Below are 16621 nucleotides of genomic sequence, written 5' to 3'. Positions count from 1 at the left end.
GCAAAAGCATATGACAAAATTCAACACAATTTCATGATAAAAACACTCTACAAACTAGGAATAGAAAGGAATGTCCTCAATAGGATAAAACCATATGTGAAAAATCCACAGCTGACATCATATTCAATAGTGAAAGACAAAACTTGTCCCTTAAGATCAGGAAAAAGACAAAATACCTACTTTCACTAACTCTATTCAACATAGTACTGGAAATTCCAGCCAGAGCAATTAGGCAAGAAAAAGAAATAAAAGGCATTCAAATTGGAAAGGAAGAAGTAAAATTACCTCTGTTTGCAGATGCTATGATCCTGTACATAGAAAATAAAGACTCCACAAAACCCTGTTAAACTAATAAAAGAATTCAGCAAAATTGCAAGACACAATGAAAATCAACACACAAAATTCTGTTGCATTTCTATACACTAGCAATGAACAATCCAAAAAAGAAATGAAAACAATTCCATTTATAATAGTATTAAAAAGAATAAAAAGGAATAAATTTAACAGAGGCAAAAACTTGTACGCTGAAAACTAAAATGACATTGCTGAAAGGAATGAAAGAAGACAAAATTGGAAAGATATTCTGTGTTTATTAATTGGAAGACATAATTAAGGTGTCAATTCCAAAGCAATCTAGAGATTCAACACAATCTCTATTAAAATCCCAATGGCATTTTTTTGCAGAAATAGAAAAACCCATCCTAAAATTTATATGGAATCTCAAGGGCAATAGCCAAAACAATCGTGAGAAAGAAGAACAAAGCTATAGGACTCACACTTCCTGACTTCAAAATGAACTACAAAGCTACAGTAATCAAACAGTGTGACACTGACATAAGGACAAACATATATCAATGGTACAGAATAGAGAGTCCAGAAATAAACCGTCACGTATATGGTCAATTGATTTTTGACAAGAATGCTAAGACCATTCAGAGAGAGAAAGAACAGTCTTTTCTACAAATAGTGCTGGGAAAACTGGATATCCACATGTAGCTGAATGAAGTTGGACCTTTACCTTGCACTATACACAAAAATTGACTCAAAACAGATCAAAGACCTAAACTTAATGGCTAAAACTACAAAACTCCTAGAAGAAAACATAGGGGAAAATCTTCATGACACTTGTTTTGGCATTTATTCCTTGGTTATGACACCAAGAGCTTAGGCAAAAAAGAAAAAACAGATAAATAAGACTTTATCAAAATTTAAAACTTTTGTGGATCAAAGGACACTGTCAAGAGAAGGAAAAGACAAGCCATGGAATGGGAGAATATATTTGCAAATCATATATTTAATGAAGGATTAACATCCAGAATAAAAGCTCCTCCAACTCAACAACAAAAACCAAACAATCCAGTTCAAAATGGGCAAAGGATTTGAACAGACAGTTCTGCAAAGAAGATATGCGACATTAAAAGATGTTCAACAGGGCTTCCCTGGTGGCACAGTGGTTAAGAATCCACCTGCTAATGCAGGGCACACGGGTTCGAGCCCTGGTCTGGGAAGATCCCACATGCCACGGAGCAACTAAGCCCGTGCACCACAACTTCTGAAGCCTGAGCGCCTAGAGCCCATGCTCTGCAACAAGAGAAGCCACCGCAATGAGAAGCCCACGCACCGCAACAAAGAGTAGCCGGGTTCGTGCCCCGGTCCGGGAAGATCCCACATGCCGCAGAGCAGCTGGGCCCGTGAGCCATGGCTGCGGAGCCTGCGCGTCCGGAGCCTGTGCTCTGCAACGGGAGAGGCCACAACAGTGAGAGGCCCGCATACAGTTAAAAAAAAAAAAAAAGGAATGAAATTCTGACACATGCTACAACTTGAATGAACCTTGAAAACATAACGCTAAGTAAAATAAACCAGACAGAAACAGACAAAAATTGTATTATTTCACTTAGTTGAGGTACCTAGAATAGGCAAGTTCACAAAGACATAAAGTAGAACAGAAGTTTCCAGGAGCTGGGAGTAGAGGAAAATGGGGAGTGGTCGTTTAGTGAGTCCAGAACTTCTGTTGAGGTGGTGAAACAGTTCTGGAAATGGATAGATATGGGTGCACAACACTGAGGAGTGTACTTAATGCCACTGGACTGTATACTTCAAAATGGTTAAAATAGTAAATTTTATGTTACATATATTTTACCACAATAAAATAAAGTTAAAAAAATTTTTATCTGGATGATGAAATTTGGGATGATCTTTTCAACCTCAATTCCTCATATTTTTATCACTTAAACTCTTTGTAATATATATAATAAGAACAACATAAAGTGGTTTTAAAAACACTGGGGGGACTTCCCTGGTGGCACAGTGGTTAAGAATCCGCCTGCCAGTGCAGGGGACACGGGTTGGAGCTCTGGTCTGGGAAGATCCCACATGCCGCGGAGCAACTAAGCCCGTGCACCACAACTTCTGAAGCCTGAGCGCCTAGAGCCCGTGCTCCGCAACAAGAGAAGCCACCGCAACGCGAAGCCCGCGCACCGCAACAAAGAGTAGCCCCCGCTCGCCGCAACTAGAGAAAGCCCGCGCGCAGCAACGAAGACCCAATGCAGCCGAAAATAAATACATAAACAACAGCAACAAAAAATTGGGATTGTTTTTTAGAAATATGAGGGCTTATAATAGGCCTTGAAACTGCTCTGCAAGAGCTCCTTGAATTATTACTGTGTGCGTGCCCTGTGATATAATGCCACCACAATCCTATATACCTCTGTGATTTCAGCTAAGGAAACTTCTGTTTCTGTAGATACAGTGATCAATTGCAAAAAACGGACTGATTTGTACATATCTCTACCAAGTGCGGTAATAAATAAAGGTAAAAATGACGTGGGATTTCTGTGAGACTCTCAACCCCATGTTTTCTGACTTTTCCAGGGAATTTTGACCAACTGAATGCTGCTTGGATAGGGTGATTTTTTAAAAATTGTAATTATTGAATGCTCAGGCATTTTCCATGAACGGCACCGTGATTCTTTTGTTTAGAAAAAGGGACTTGCACCTGTTCTCTGTCAAAGGTTTTTTTTTGTTTTGTTTTTTTACCACAGTGCTCATTGCTTCAGTGCAGGCCCCCTGCATGCTTGAAATTTCTAGTATCTGCAGGGCATGATGCTGTTTCTGGAGCAGAACGCCCTGGGAGCTGTTCAGCAGTAACTGAGGCAGTGCCACAGGCCGGCAAAAGTGTTCAGTGAGCGGCCCTTCCAATATCCACAAAGCCAAGCCTAGCCTGACTCTTCAAATGGATCCAAGGGGCACAGGCATGCATGTGCTGGGTCTAATTTCCCTTCCTCCACGCTTGTGGTTCACAAACACTAACTGAGCAGAAGAGACAGGGCCTGGGCTTCCCTGGTGGTGCAGTGGTTGAGAGTCCGCCTGCCGATGCAGGGGACGTGGGTTCGTGCCCCGGTCCAGGAAGATCCCACATGCCGCGGAGCGGCTGCGCCTGTGAGCCATGGCCGCTGAGCCTGCGCGTCCGGAGCCTGTGCTCCGCAATGGGAGAGGCCACAACGGTGAGAGGCCCGCGTACCGCAAAAAAAAAAAAAAAGAAGAGACAGGGCCCAACCGTTAACATGGGCCAGAAGCTGTGCTGGACACTTGGGACACACAGAGGTGGGTGACCCAGTCCCCGCCATCAAGTTGCTCCTTGTCTGCAGGGGACTCCACAGCGGACAGGATAAAAGCACAGTAAAGGCAGTGCTGGCATCCAGCAAGACCAAGGGCCTGGGGCAAATGGGAGGACAGGCGGCCGGCTCTGGGCTGCTTCCCGGAGGACGAGGGCGATGCAGCCAGGAGGTAAGCAGCGGAAGAGGTAAGATGTTTCGAGGTAAGCGGGGCTCTCCCGGCAGCAGTGAGGAAGCATGACCATATTTTAAGCAGTAGGGTAACACGGCACCCATCACCACGCTGGCTGAGCCGTCACTATTTGCAGAATGCAGAAGTGGAGACGCCTGTGGAAGGTCTCACGCAGGGCAAGTGCAGATACACTTCTCCTCCAGCCCATGTGGTCGGGGAGCCCAGGAGGGGAGGGAGGGGAGGAGGGAGACATGGGTTTGGGAGTAAGTGGCAGAGAAATGGTGATCGAGGCCGCAAGGACACAAAACCTAGGAGGCAGAGACTAAGATGAAGAGGGGCCGAGGGTTGATTCGCAAAGGACACCAGTGTTTAAGTCTGAACAAAGTGAAGAGAGCGTGGAAATGAGAGGGTCAAAGAGTGGCCATGAAGGCAGGGGAAGCCAGAGGTAACGGGGCCCAGAGCGAAGGAGTCCTTCACGCCGAAGGGCGTGGCCAAACACCCAGAACTGCAGAGACCTCACACAGGATGGGGCCTGATGGGGGTCCCCCGAGCTGGCAGCGTCCCAACAGAGGTGTCAGCAAAGGGGAGAGGCAGGCAGCTCCAGCAGAGCGCTGAGGAGTGGTCACAGGGGAGACCGTCTAGTGGTCACAGGGGAGACCGTCTAGGCGGATGACTGTCTGTTTAAGACCCAAACTGTAAGGGACAAGAGAGAAAGTGTTTACAGGAGGGAGAAGCTGAGCTCGTTGAGATGTGGACAGTCCAGAGTATTTCCTAGAAGCCAGGTCCTGACGTGGCCGAGAGAGATTGCTCTGGTCTCGTTCTTCCCAGGACCCTGAGCCCTGTCGGGAAATCGGATGAATGAATTCTCAGGCCTGCCAGCCCCACCTCTACTGTCTCCTACCAGTCTGTCTCCAGCTACTGGACCAGGACCGAGCCACATTTGACTTGCTTTCGAGGTCCCAGGGTTAGGGAAGGAGTCATACAATTGCACAGTGCAAGGAGGAAATAACATGTCTCTGAAGGACAACAGAGTATCTTTGGAAAAGCAGTCCCACTTGGGCTTTTCAACTGTGTCAAACTTGAATCTATAAGTCCCCAGGGTACGGATAATCGGTGACGGGGTGGAAGGAAACAGGTATCGCTCAATGATTACTTCCATTTTTGTACTCGCCCGTGATTTGTGTAGGCCGCATTCCCACTGGCTTTTGAGTAATAGAAATCCAGGGCAGTGTATAATGTATCACATGTGAAGTTCTAATCTAGTCTGTTAATCTAACTGAAGTTGGATTTTTTTAAAGTAATAAAAAGTCAGATGTTAAAAAAAAAAAAAAAGACAGCCCAGAGAGGTTAAGTGATATGGTTAAAGTCACACAGCTAGCTGGGGCTAAAGCCATCTCTCTCTTTCCCTCCCTCTCTGCTAGTGTTCCTCTGCCCCTCCCCCAACCTCTCTTCTCCCCAGCCCCTCCCGCCTTTCAGAAAGGCACAGTGGGGCTGGGAAAATGCCCCGGGTGGCATCCGTAGCCGCACAGGCTACTGTTGATTCAGAGCTGTGGTGCCGCGCAGCCTTCCCACTGGTACTTGGCTCTCGGTAGAATGGTGCTTTGTGTCATAAATGATCCAGTGCACGGAACCGAGCTGGCACCAATGACATCCGCGTCTCTGCCAACCCGGTCACGTGTTCTGGTACTTTGTGAAGCCGGGCCCTTCGGTGCACCGCGTGGCTCTGTTAGGCCACGGTGGAGAGGAGCCGGGTGGGCTCCAGATTTCAGATCAAGGCGCCTACAGCCTGTGGCGCTCCTGGGAGGGTCTGAGGGGTTTGGTCTGAGGATCTTTGGGGAACGATTTTGCACTCCCCGAGTCGGGTGCAGGCTCTTTAGATGTGACACAGCACTGTGGTCGACTTCAGATCTGGGGACAAGCCCCGTGGGGAGACAGAGGGGGAAGACACATCATTCCTGTTGCCTGAGGGAATGGGGCTGTAGGAGTGGCCCACGGGCTGTCCCCCTTCTATCTCAGGGTCCATGGAAGTCTTTGTTTCAAGAATTTTTTCCCTTAGGTTGTACTTTACTGAGGACTTACAATGTTATAGTGTGTCAAACACTGCTATCACATACATGAATTTCCACTTGTCATCCACTGTACAGTTTGAGTCCAGGAAAGTCAGGTCACGGGAAAGTTAAGATACACAGATAGTCAGCCCACCCTTTGGGCTACACTGGCCCCGGTGAACAGGCAACCGCTTGCAAGGGGAGAAAGTCCACTCTGGAAAATAACATCTACCTCCTCCCTGAACCTGAAATCCCACTGAGGAACATCATTCCTTAAGCTTAAGGCTTTCGTCTCCCTTCAACATGTAAGTAGGGAGGAGATTTTTTAAAGTGTCGTTAGTCACTTATACTATTATAAGAATGATTTTCACGTTATTTTGTAGCATCATAGAATCGCAACATTGGGAAGGATGCCGTGTCCTCCAGCCACGGCTTCAACCTCTTTGTCCAACTTCTGCTGGAACCAGAAGCGGTCAGCCTTGCATTCAAGGCTGCTTCCTGAGCCCCTCTGAGACTCACTTTAGGTTGCTTTAAAATCTATTTTATGGGAATGAGAAAATCAAACTTGAAAAGTGGTCCAAATATTAATGGAGCTAATTAGAAAGTATGACTGTTCATTTGAATGAGTAGGGTGAACTCAGGAAGCAACCTTGGTCTTGTCTTCCACTGTAATTCATTGACTAGGCCCTGGGTGAGAAGTTGGAGAGGCCTCAGGCCTTCGCTGGTCTTCCCGAGGTAACAGACAAACCTACAGACGCTGGAAACCAAGAAACACACTCTCGGGGCTTCCCTGGGGGTCCAGCGGTTAAGAATCTGCCTTCCAATGCAGGGGACACGGGTTCGATCCTTGGTTGGGGAATTAAGATCCCACATGCCACGGGGCAACGAAGCCCGCACTCTCTAGAGCCCGCAACTACTGAGCCTGCGCGCCACAACTAGAGAGAAGCCCACGAGTCTCAACGAAGCTTGCGTGCTGCAACTAAGACCTGACACAGCTAAATAAATAAATGAATAATTTAAGGAAAAAAAAAAAAAAGAAAGAAACACACTCTTAAGTCAGTATTTAAAAATGTCTCATCCAAGGTCCGGATGGGCAACAGAGGCTGAATCCACTGACATGGTCGCCTGACCAAAGGTCTATGTGGTGGTTAAATATTTTGAATATCACCCCAGCAGCAGTCAGGGAAGAAGCCGCGATCTGCCTATATATATACATATTTCACTCAACCAAGCCGAAGCTTCTGTTATTAAAAAATTGAAAATTAATAGATTAGCCTACATAGATGTGTTCAACCTCAGCTCCAGATGTGTCTTATTGAACTGATCGCTACTACCCTGAATAGGAACACTTGTCCCCTAAATGATGCGTGAAAACAACAATTACTCCTCAAACTAAGTAAAACACCAGCATGGATTACCATTTTGACTGATTTAACAAAGACCGGGGGCTGAGTCAGACATCGATTAATTCAACATTATTTGTCTACTTATTTTCTCTCTTATATCCTTGTCTCTGTCTCTTCTCTCACAGATCACGTACTTTTTTTTTTTTTTTTTGCGGTACGCGGGCCTCTCACTGTTGTGGTCTCTCCCATTGCGGAGCACAGGCTCCGGACGCGCAGGCTCAGCGGCCATGGCTCACGGGCCCAGCCGCTCCGCGGCATGTGGGATCTTCCCGGACTGGGGCATGAACCCGTGTCCCCTGCATCGGCAGGCGGACTCTCAACAACTGCGCCACCAGGGAAGCCCCGATCACGTACTTTTTATTACTGACTTTATTGAGGTGTAATTTATACCCTACAAAACACACCCACTGTAAGTGTACAAACAAATGCTTTTTAGTAAACGTACAGAGCTGTGCAGCCACCCCCACATCCACGTTTAGAACATTTCCGACACCCCGGAAAGTTCCTTCGTGCTGTTTGCAGTAATCCCCGTTCCCACTTCCAGCCCCAGGCAAATGCTGATCTGCTTTTTGTCTCTACAGATTTGCCATTTTTAGGAGCTTTATGGAAATGGAAATGGAATAAGCATATATCAGCAGTTTATTTTACAACATTTATAATAATTCCACTGTAAAGAATTTTGTTTATCCATTCCCCCATCATGAATTGTTTTCATTTCGGGGCTTTATAAATAATGGTGTTATGAACAGTCACACTCAAGCCTTTGTGTATACATCATGCATTTTCATTTTTCTTAGGAAGATACCTAGGACTGGAATTGTTTATTTATATTGTAAGTGTTATGTTTAACTTTTGAAGAAACTACCAAACTGTTTTGCAAATTGGCAGGACCACCAAGGGATAAAGGCCCAGCTTCTGCACATCTTCAGACATACTTGATACTGTCAGTCTTTTTCATGAACACCATCGTATGTGTGGTGTCTTACTGTGGCTTTAATGGGTAGGTGTATGCATTTCTCTAATGACTAATGATATTGTACATCTTTTTTTTTTTTAATTAATTTATTATTTTTTGGCTGTGTTGGGTCTTCGTTTCTGTGCGAGGACTTTCTCTAGTTGCGGCAAGCGGGGGACACTGTTCATCGCGGTGCGTGGGCCTTTCACTATCTTGGCCTCTCTTGTTGCGGAGCACAGGCTCCAGACGCGCAGACTCAGTATTTGTGGCTCACGGGCCCAGTTGCTCCGCAGCATGTGGGATCTTCCCGGACCAGGGCACGAACCCGTGTCCCCTGCATTGGCAGGCGGACTCCCAACAGCTGTGCCACCAGGGAAGCCCAAGATGTTGTACATCTTTTCATGTGCTTATTAGCCATTTGTATATCGTCTCTGGAGAAATGTCTATTGAGATATTGTCCATTTAAAAAATTGAGTTGTTTGTTTCCTTATTGAGTTGTAAAAATTCTTCATATATTCTGGATACAAATCATTTATCAGACATGATATGTATTCATGATTTGCAAATATTTGATTTGCAAATATTTCCTTCCAGTTTGCGGCTTTTCTTAATATAATGGTGCCTTCTGAAAAGCAAATATTTTAATTTCAATGAAGTCTAATTTACTAAAGGTTTTTTTTTTTTTAATGAATTGCACTTTCGGTGTCATATCTAAGAAACCTTTGCCTAATCCAAGGTCACAAAGACTTACTCCTATGTTTTGTTCTAGAAGACTACAGTTTTAACTCTTACATTTAAGTATGATATGTTTTGAGTTGATTTTTTTAATATGGTGTGAGATACCAATCTAAGTTTGTTTTTGTTTTTATTTTACCTATGGTTATATGCATATCCAATCCTTCCAGCATCATTTGTTGAAAAGATCATCCCTTCCTCCATTAAGTTGACTTGGCACCCTTGTAAAAAATTCATTGGCCATAAACGTGAGAGTTCATTTCTGGATTTCTGTTCCTTTCAGTTTGTCTGCATGATTTGTCCTTAAGCCAATATCACACTCTCCTGGTTACGGTAGCTTTGTAGTAAGTTTTGAAATTGAGTGGTTTAAGTATCTTACTTTGTTCTTTATGTAGATTTTATGTAGAATCTTCAGGATTTTCTGCATACAAATTCACGTCATCTGTGAATCTGTGAACAGGTTTAGTTCTTCCTTTCCAATCTGTATGTGTTTAGTTGCTTTTTCTTGCCCCTATCCCACTGGGTAGAGCCTCCAGTATAAGGTTGGATAGAAGTGGCGAGCACTGATATCTTTACCTTATTCCTGACCTTTGGGAGAAAGGATTCAGTCTTTTACCATTAAGTATGATAGTTGTAGGGTTTTCATAGATGCTTTTTATAAAGTTGAGAAAGTTTCCTCTATTCTTAGTTTTTTAAGAATTTTAATTATGAATGGTCTTGGATTTTGTTGAATTTTTTTCTTTTTGCATCTTTTGAGATGATCATGAGGTTTTCGTCCTTTATTCTGTTTGAATGGTGTAGTACCTGGATTGATTTTTGAATATTAAATCAACCTTGCATTTCTAGGATAAATCCTATGTGGTCATGGTGTTTAAACATTTTTTATATGCTACTGGATTTGGTTTGCTAATATTTTGTTAAGAGTTTTTGCATCTGTTGCAATAGGGACATTGGTCTGTGGTTTTCTTTTCTGTCTTTGTCTGGCTTTGTTAGGGTAATACTAGCCTTAAAGAATGAGTTGGGAAATCGTCCCTCTTCCTCTGTACGCTAAAGGGTTGTATTAGATTGGTATTATTTCTTCTTTAAATATTAGAATTCACCAGTGAATTCTGATGAAAAGAAAAGCCTGAGATTTTCTTCATGGGAAGATTTTTAAACTATTATTTCCATTTCTTTACTTGTTACAGATCTATTCAGGACTTTCAGTTTCCCCTTAAGTCAGTATTGGCAATTCCTTTCTTTCTAGGAATTCTTTTCGTTTCATCTAAGTCGTCTAATTTGTTGGCATAAAGTTGTTCATAATACTCACTTATAATCCTTTTAATTTCTGTAAGGTCAGCAGTGATGCCCCTCTTACATTCCTGCTGTTGTAAATTTGTGTCTTTATTTTTTCTTGGTCAGTTTAGCTAAAAGTATATCAATATTTTTGATCTTTTCTAAGAACCAACCTTTCATTTCCTTGATTTTCTCTATTCTTCAGTTTTCTAGTTCACTGATTGCTTCTGACCTTTCTTACTCTTTCTTTGGGTTTAATTGCCTCTCTTTCTTTCTCTCCGTCTCTCTTGTTTCTTAAGACAGAAACTTAAATTATTGTTTTTAGAGATTTCTGCTCTTCTAAGTCCTATTTTATTTCCATCCCATTAATTTTGATATGTTTTATTCTTGTTTAGTTCAGCTCAAAATATTTCTAATTTTCATTGTGATTTTTTTCTTTGACTCATGGGTTATTTAGAAATGTGTTGTTTAATTTCTAAAAATTGAAGACTTCCCAAATTGCTTTGTTCCCAATTTCTAATTCCTTTGTGGCTCTAAATGACTTAAATCCTCTTAAATATATTGAAATTTGTTTTATGGCCTAATACATGATATAAACTGGAGAATGTTCCATATGGTTTTGAAAAAATGTGTATTTGTTATTTTTAGGTAGAGTGTTCTATACATGTCAAGTTGATTGATAGTACTGTTCCAGTCTTCTGCATCCTTGCTGATTTTCTGTCTAGTTGCTCAATCAACTACTGAAAGTGGGGTATTGAAATCTCTAACTATAATTGTTAAATTGTCTATCTCTTCTTTCAATTCTATCCATTTTTGCTTCATAAATTTTAAGACTTTGCTGATAGGTACTATTACAGTTTAAATTGTTATATCTTCCTAATGTATTTACCCTTTATCATCACGAAATATCCCTCCTTGTCTCTAGTAATATTTTTGTCTTAAAGTCCATTTTGTCTGATAGTAATATGTCACCTCTGGCTCTCTAGTTGCTACCATTTGCATGGTATACCCTTTTCATCATTTTACTTCCAACCTATTTGTGGGGATTTTGTGTGTGTGTGTGAAATGTGCCTCTTATAAACAGTATCCATCGAATCTTGATTTTTTTATCCAGTCTGACAATAACTGCCTTTTGATTATAGTGTTTAGTCCACTTATATTTAATATAATTATTGACATGGTTGGATTTAGGCCTGCCACTTTGTCTTCTATATCTCTTTTTAAAATCTGTTCCCCCTTCACTGTTTTTGGGCTAAACAATTTTTCAGCGTACCATTTTGATTCTTCTGTTGCCTTACTGTTGTTTTGAGTTATTTTCATAGCGGTGGCTCTACAAATTACAATATGCATGCTAACTTATACCATCTACTTCAGGTTAATACTGACTTAATTCTTGTGAAATACAGCAATATTGCTCTAATATATCTTCATTTCCTCCCCTCTCCTTTGTGCTACTATTATCATATCTCTATATATGTTATTAACCCAACAGTATAGTGTTATAATTATTACTTTATATAATATTATGTCTTTTAACAAAATTAGGAGAAAAGAGAAAAATACATTTACACAACCTTTTTTTATATTTACCCAGATACCATTTCCAGTGCTCTTAATTTCTTCCTGCAAAGTCAAGTTATCATCTGGTGTGAGGCCAACAGATCAGAAAAGATAACCTGTTATACTCACAGATCCCACAGATCCCAAGAAGAGGAGGGTTCACCAAGCCATTCAGGGTCACATGGGGAAGCACCAGGATCAATCACAAGGCAGAAAGAGTGAAGGAAATATGTGGGCAAGAGTTTTTACTGTGGTTTCCATGGGAAGGAAAAGGTGAGGCAGGGTAAGCAGGCTGAGGACTGGCTAGTTTGAATAACTGCAGCAGGGTCTAGGGCATAGGGTCTGTCCCTGGTTGTTGAGTATCTGGTAGTGGGGCGATTAGGGCAGGTGGGTAGTGGCCTAGAGTGTGAAAGCCTGATAAAGGAGGTAGTTGGGGTGTAGGCTCTGGATTTAAAAAGGTGGCTCTCAACTTGGCCGCACACTGGGCTCACCAGGGGAATCTCTAAAATACTGATGCTTGGGTCCCGCCCCCAAAGACCTGGATTTAATTGGTCTGGGATGTGACCAGGCCGTTGAGGCTTTAACATCTCCCCAGATGATTCTAACTTCCAGCCAGAGTTGAGGACGGCAGGTTTAAAGGGAGAAGGAGGGGGGAGAACTCAAAGATTTTTCCTGTTGTCTCGGAGGGTGGTAAGTATGGGGCAAGCGTAAGCACTTACAACAAAATGACTTGGCCTGTTGAGAGAGAGGAAACGGGGACACAGAGCTCATTCCAGACCCCACACCTGTGGACACTTGGGCTGGAAGTGACACCTAGAACTTGAAGCAATGCAATGCTTCCTTCCATGCTGCTGGTACTTCGGGGCCTTTGACCGGCTAAGAGCTATCGAATACAAAACCCGCTCACGCTTCCCCTGCACCATGGACACATGGCAACTCCCACACATTATTCACACTTATTGGTGGCAAAGCCTTGAGGTAAATGAGAAATAAAGATGGGTGTAGGGGTCTGTCTTGTTTTCATAAGGGACTATGTGAATATGTATGTCTTTCTTTGGCATCCTTGGGGTGTTTTATATGTTATCAATCAGAGGAACTACACTTATTGAATGTGTTGTGTGTGCTAAAGGTGAAAGAGAATACTAGAAAAGAAAAATGTCCAGTTTCTATTCTTGGTGAAATTATAATGTACCCAGGAATCTGAGACCCACATGAGAAAATCAGTGATGAGTCAACATAATAAATTGCTAAGTTACATGATATTACTAGAAACCAAACTTCTGGTGTAAGATTAAGGCCTAGATCTCTTTCTGCAAAAGGCGAAACTGAGCACAGAGACTGACAGTTCCATCCCCTGTCTAATACACACCATCATCCAACTCTTTGTCTTGGAATAGTCAATGAAATGGTACCCACATCCAAAGTTACGACTGAATTTGGAAGTGAGCCGATGTGTGCAGTGTGAGCGTGGAAACGTGTGGGGAGAAGAAAGAGCTCAGAGAAGGAGGAGACACAGGCTGGCCGGCTTTTCCGCCCTTAGGTCCAAGGGAAAGCAGAGCTGGACAGAAAGCACAGGGAGAGAATGGAGAAAAGGGGAAATAAAAAATTACGGAACGATTGAAGGAAAGTGTCCTGTAGTCCCCCCTGCCGCACCTTTGGGCAGAAGAGTGTCTAACCAGCGCTCTCAGACTTCAGTGGGTTTAGGAATTACTGTGTATCCTGCTAAAATGAGAGCTGCTCCACTGGGTCTGGGGTGGAGCCTGGTTCTCTGGATTTCTTTTTTTGCTTTTATTTTGTGGATTTCTTTTATTGAGATATAATTGACACGTAACATTGTGTAAGTATAAGGTGTAAATGCATTGATTTGATCCATTGATATATTGTAAGATGTTCACCACCGTGGCGTCCGCTAGAGCCTCTATCATATCACATCGTCATTTCTTTTTTGAGGTCAGGACAATTAAGGTCTCGTCTCTTAGCAGCTTTGAAGTCTATAACACCATACCGTTGACTGTGATCACTGTGTGGTACTCTGCACTTCTCATAAGCTCCCCGAGGTGATGGCCGTGCCGCTGGCCCACAGACCACACTCTGGGCAGCGGGGGAGGGCTATCCACTCCTGGGACCCCTCATCCAAGCCTCCAGAGCTGACCCGTTCTCTCCCCTCCATCATTTTTGCTGTGATCAGCCCCTGCCACAGGTAAAAGTTGTGTAGTCCTTAGGGTCTTTGAGGTGTGCGCGCATGCGCAGAAACACACACGCACACTCACGCCCCCCGAGAATCTCGAGGCCCACAGGACAACGTCATGAACAAGAAGAAGTGAACTTCGGAAGGCAGAGGGCAGGAGGCCGCGGAGCCCATGTGGCAGAAGGAGGACGGGACAAGGGGGCAGGGTTTGCTCGCTCACTCTTCCAGGGGATTCATCTCTCTATGCCTCAGTTTCCACCTCCGCAAAATGGGGATACTATTAGTCCTTAGCTCAAAGGGCTACTGTAGGCTTCTACTGACTGCTACTTGAATAGTGCCTCACAACTATTAGCAATATTATTATTATTATTATTATTATTACCCTGAGGGTAGATGTGGACCCTCCCATGTGATCATGCATTCAGCAAGCATTATGGAGTGTGGGCTGTGCCTAGCCCTGGCTGGGTCCCTGAGCGGGAAGTCTGGCCGGGTCATACCTCATTTATGCTGAGATGAATGAACTCCTTGTTCTTCGTGCCGAGGGCCTGGAACATCCCTGATGGGAGAGACACAAGAAAGGTATCTTTGCGGAGACGCTCCTTCAACAGGCTTAGCTATTTTCCCATGGCCAAGGGGCCTTCCGAGAGGCTGGTGGAGAAGCCGCTAAGAGGTGAGCATCTTCTAGGGCGGCGGCCAGACTCAGGCCCCCTGCGGGGTGTCTCTCAACTGGGGGAGCCTCTGGAATTCCTGTGATGGCAGAAGCCGGTGGCCTGAGCATTGGGGAGTGGGTCTCTTCATTTACTGTATGTGGGCCAGCCGGCCAGCTCGTGGACCTGAAACATCTCCCCTATCTTAACTGTTGGGGGCTACAGAGCCCTTGCAATCCATGGACCTTCTCCCCAGAGGAAAAAAAAAGCACGTGTACATAAAGGTTTGCATGAGTCTTGAAAGCTGTTCAGTCTCTGCACGTCCCTTCTGAGAAGGTGAGCGCTGGTGGTCCCACACGCAGGCAGAGCTGGGGTAGAAGAGAGCCCGTGTGCCGCGTTGAATAACCCGAGACAGTTACTTTCCTCTCCTGGCCTCATTCTCCCCATCTTAGTCCAGGTGGTGGAACCCGTCCACACTGGCTTTACCTGAGCCTCACCTGGGACCTTTAAAATACCCCAGGAAGTAGGAGGGGCTGCCACAGAACAAAAGAGACAGAACCCAGCAGCCACGTGCAGTGAGTAGGTCCTGAGGAGACCTGGGGAATCTCAGTGTGGACCGGGGCTTAGAGGATGTTGAGAACTCACTGAGAAGTTTGTGGGGGTGCGAACGGCATGATGATTATGTTAAAAAGAAGTCTCTCTGATAGGGATGTTTACAGACAAAAGGACCAAATTTCTGAGACCTGTTATTAAATAACTCAGGAAAAACAGTATGCTTTAGGGGGTCATGTGGAAAAGATGAGCAAGGTGACAAGTGAGGCTGGGTGGAAGGCGCTGGAACCACTGGGGAATTTTTATAAAGATGATGCTGTGTTGCCACCCCCTAGATTCTAATTTAATTGGTCTTTGTAGCCTGACCATTAACAGTTTGGGATGCTCTCCTGGGGACTGTCATGGGGCAGGGTTTGAGAGGCACCGGTGGAGGGCACACGGGGACCGGTTATTATTTTTTTGTTTTGTTTTTAAACATCTTTATTGGAGTATAATTGCTTTACAATGGTGTGTTAATTTCTGCTTTATAACAAAGTGAATCAGTTATATATATACGTATGTTCCCATATCTCTTCCCTCTTGCGTCTTCCTCCCTCCCACCCTCCGTACCCCACTTTATACTTAGGTGTATGAGCAAAAATTTCTAGAATAAAAATCAGCCTGGGGTAAAGCCCTAGCTTTGGGATTTTTAAAGTTCTCCAGATGGTGAATCTAACATAAGGATCCTAGAAAACTGAAGAACAGAGAAAATCAAGCAAATAAAAGTTGGTTCTTAGAAAAGATCAATAATATTGATATGCTTTTAGCTAAACTGACCAGTGATATTCAGTTTTGAGTGTCTTCTCCCTAGGATGCCTCAATTATAAGAACGAGCTGAGAATCCCCTGCAGGAAAGGACTGGGCCTGAGGGGATTCAGAAAGGAAAAGGGCAGTTGAGAGAAGAGAAGCTACCAAAATCTCACTCTCTCGAGGTCAGCGCTGACTGGCCTGTAAGTCTGATAAGCGACCGCCTTTGAGGAGGCTGTTTCTACAGTGCACCTCTCATTAGCTCCCACTCACACCCAGAGAAAGCCTGGGCCCTGAGGTCACCGGCCAGGCCCTGCAGGACCTGCCTGCCTGTCTCAGACCATCATCCCCATCAGTCATCACGTGTACCTTGCTTGTCCACTCAGTACAGCTCTCTTGGAGCTTAGAGTCTGGTGGAGACAAGCTTCAAATGAGTAACTCCGTGTGTTCTAAGTGTCCTGAAAGAAGCAGCGGGAGCTCCCCACCGTGGAACCAAGGAGCACAGCCTTTGCCTTTGTTTAGCCAGTGCCTGGAAGTCACCCAGTAAACATACTTATAAAGTGCCAGGCAGGACTGGCTCCACAATTTGTTGTGGGACCCCTTGTTAAAAAAATTATTAAGGGGCTTCCCTGGTGGTGCAGTGGTTAAGAATCCACCTGTCAACGCAGGGGACACGGGTTCGA

General features: G+C 44.1%; 1 protein-coding gene across 1 annotated transcript in view; it reads right to left on the bottom strand.

The window, feature by feature from the left end:
* Positions 1-14444: 14444 nt before the first annotated feature.
* Positions 14445-16621, bottom strand: part of CAPN9 (calpain 9) — a gene marked incomplete at both ends in the record, with an annotated part of 31657 nt that continues 29480 nt past the window's right edge. Inside the window, one exon of the mRNA XM_082673724.1 lies at positions 14445-14509. Within this exon, the coding sequence (XP_082529850.1) occupies positions 14445-14509 (65 nt within the window). The remainder of the gene's footprint in view (positions 14510-16621) is intronic.

The sequence above is a fragment of the Grampus griseus genome, assembly GCF_964374135.1.
Source record: "Grampus griseus genome assembly, chromosome: 16".
NCBI lineage: Eukaryota > Metazoa > Chordata > Mammalia > Artiodactyla > Delphinidae > Grampus > Grampus griseus.
Note: the sequence above shows the minus strand (reverse complement) of the source record. Positions and strands in the feature narration are given on the sequence as shown.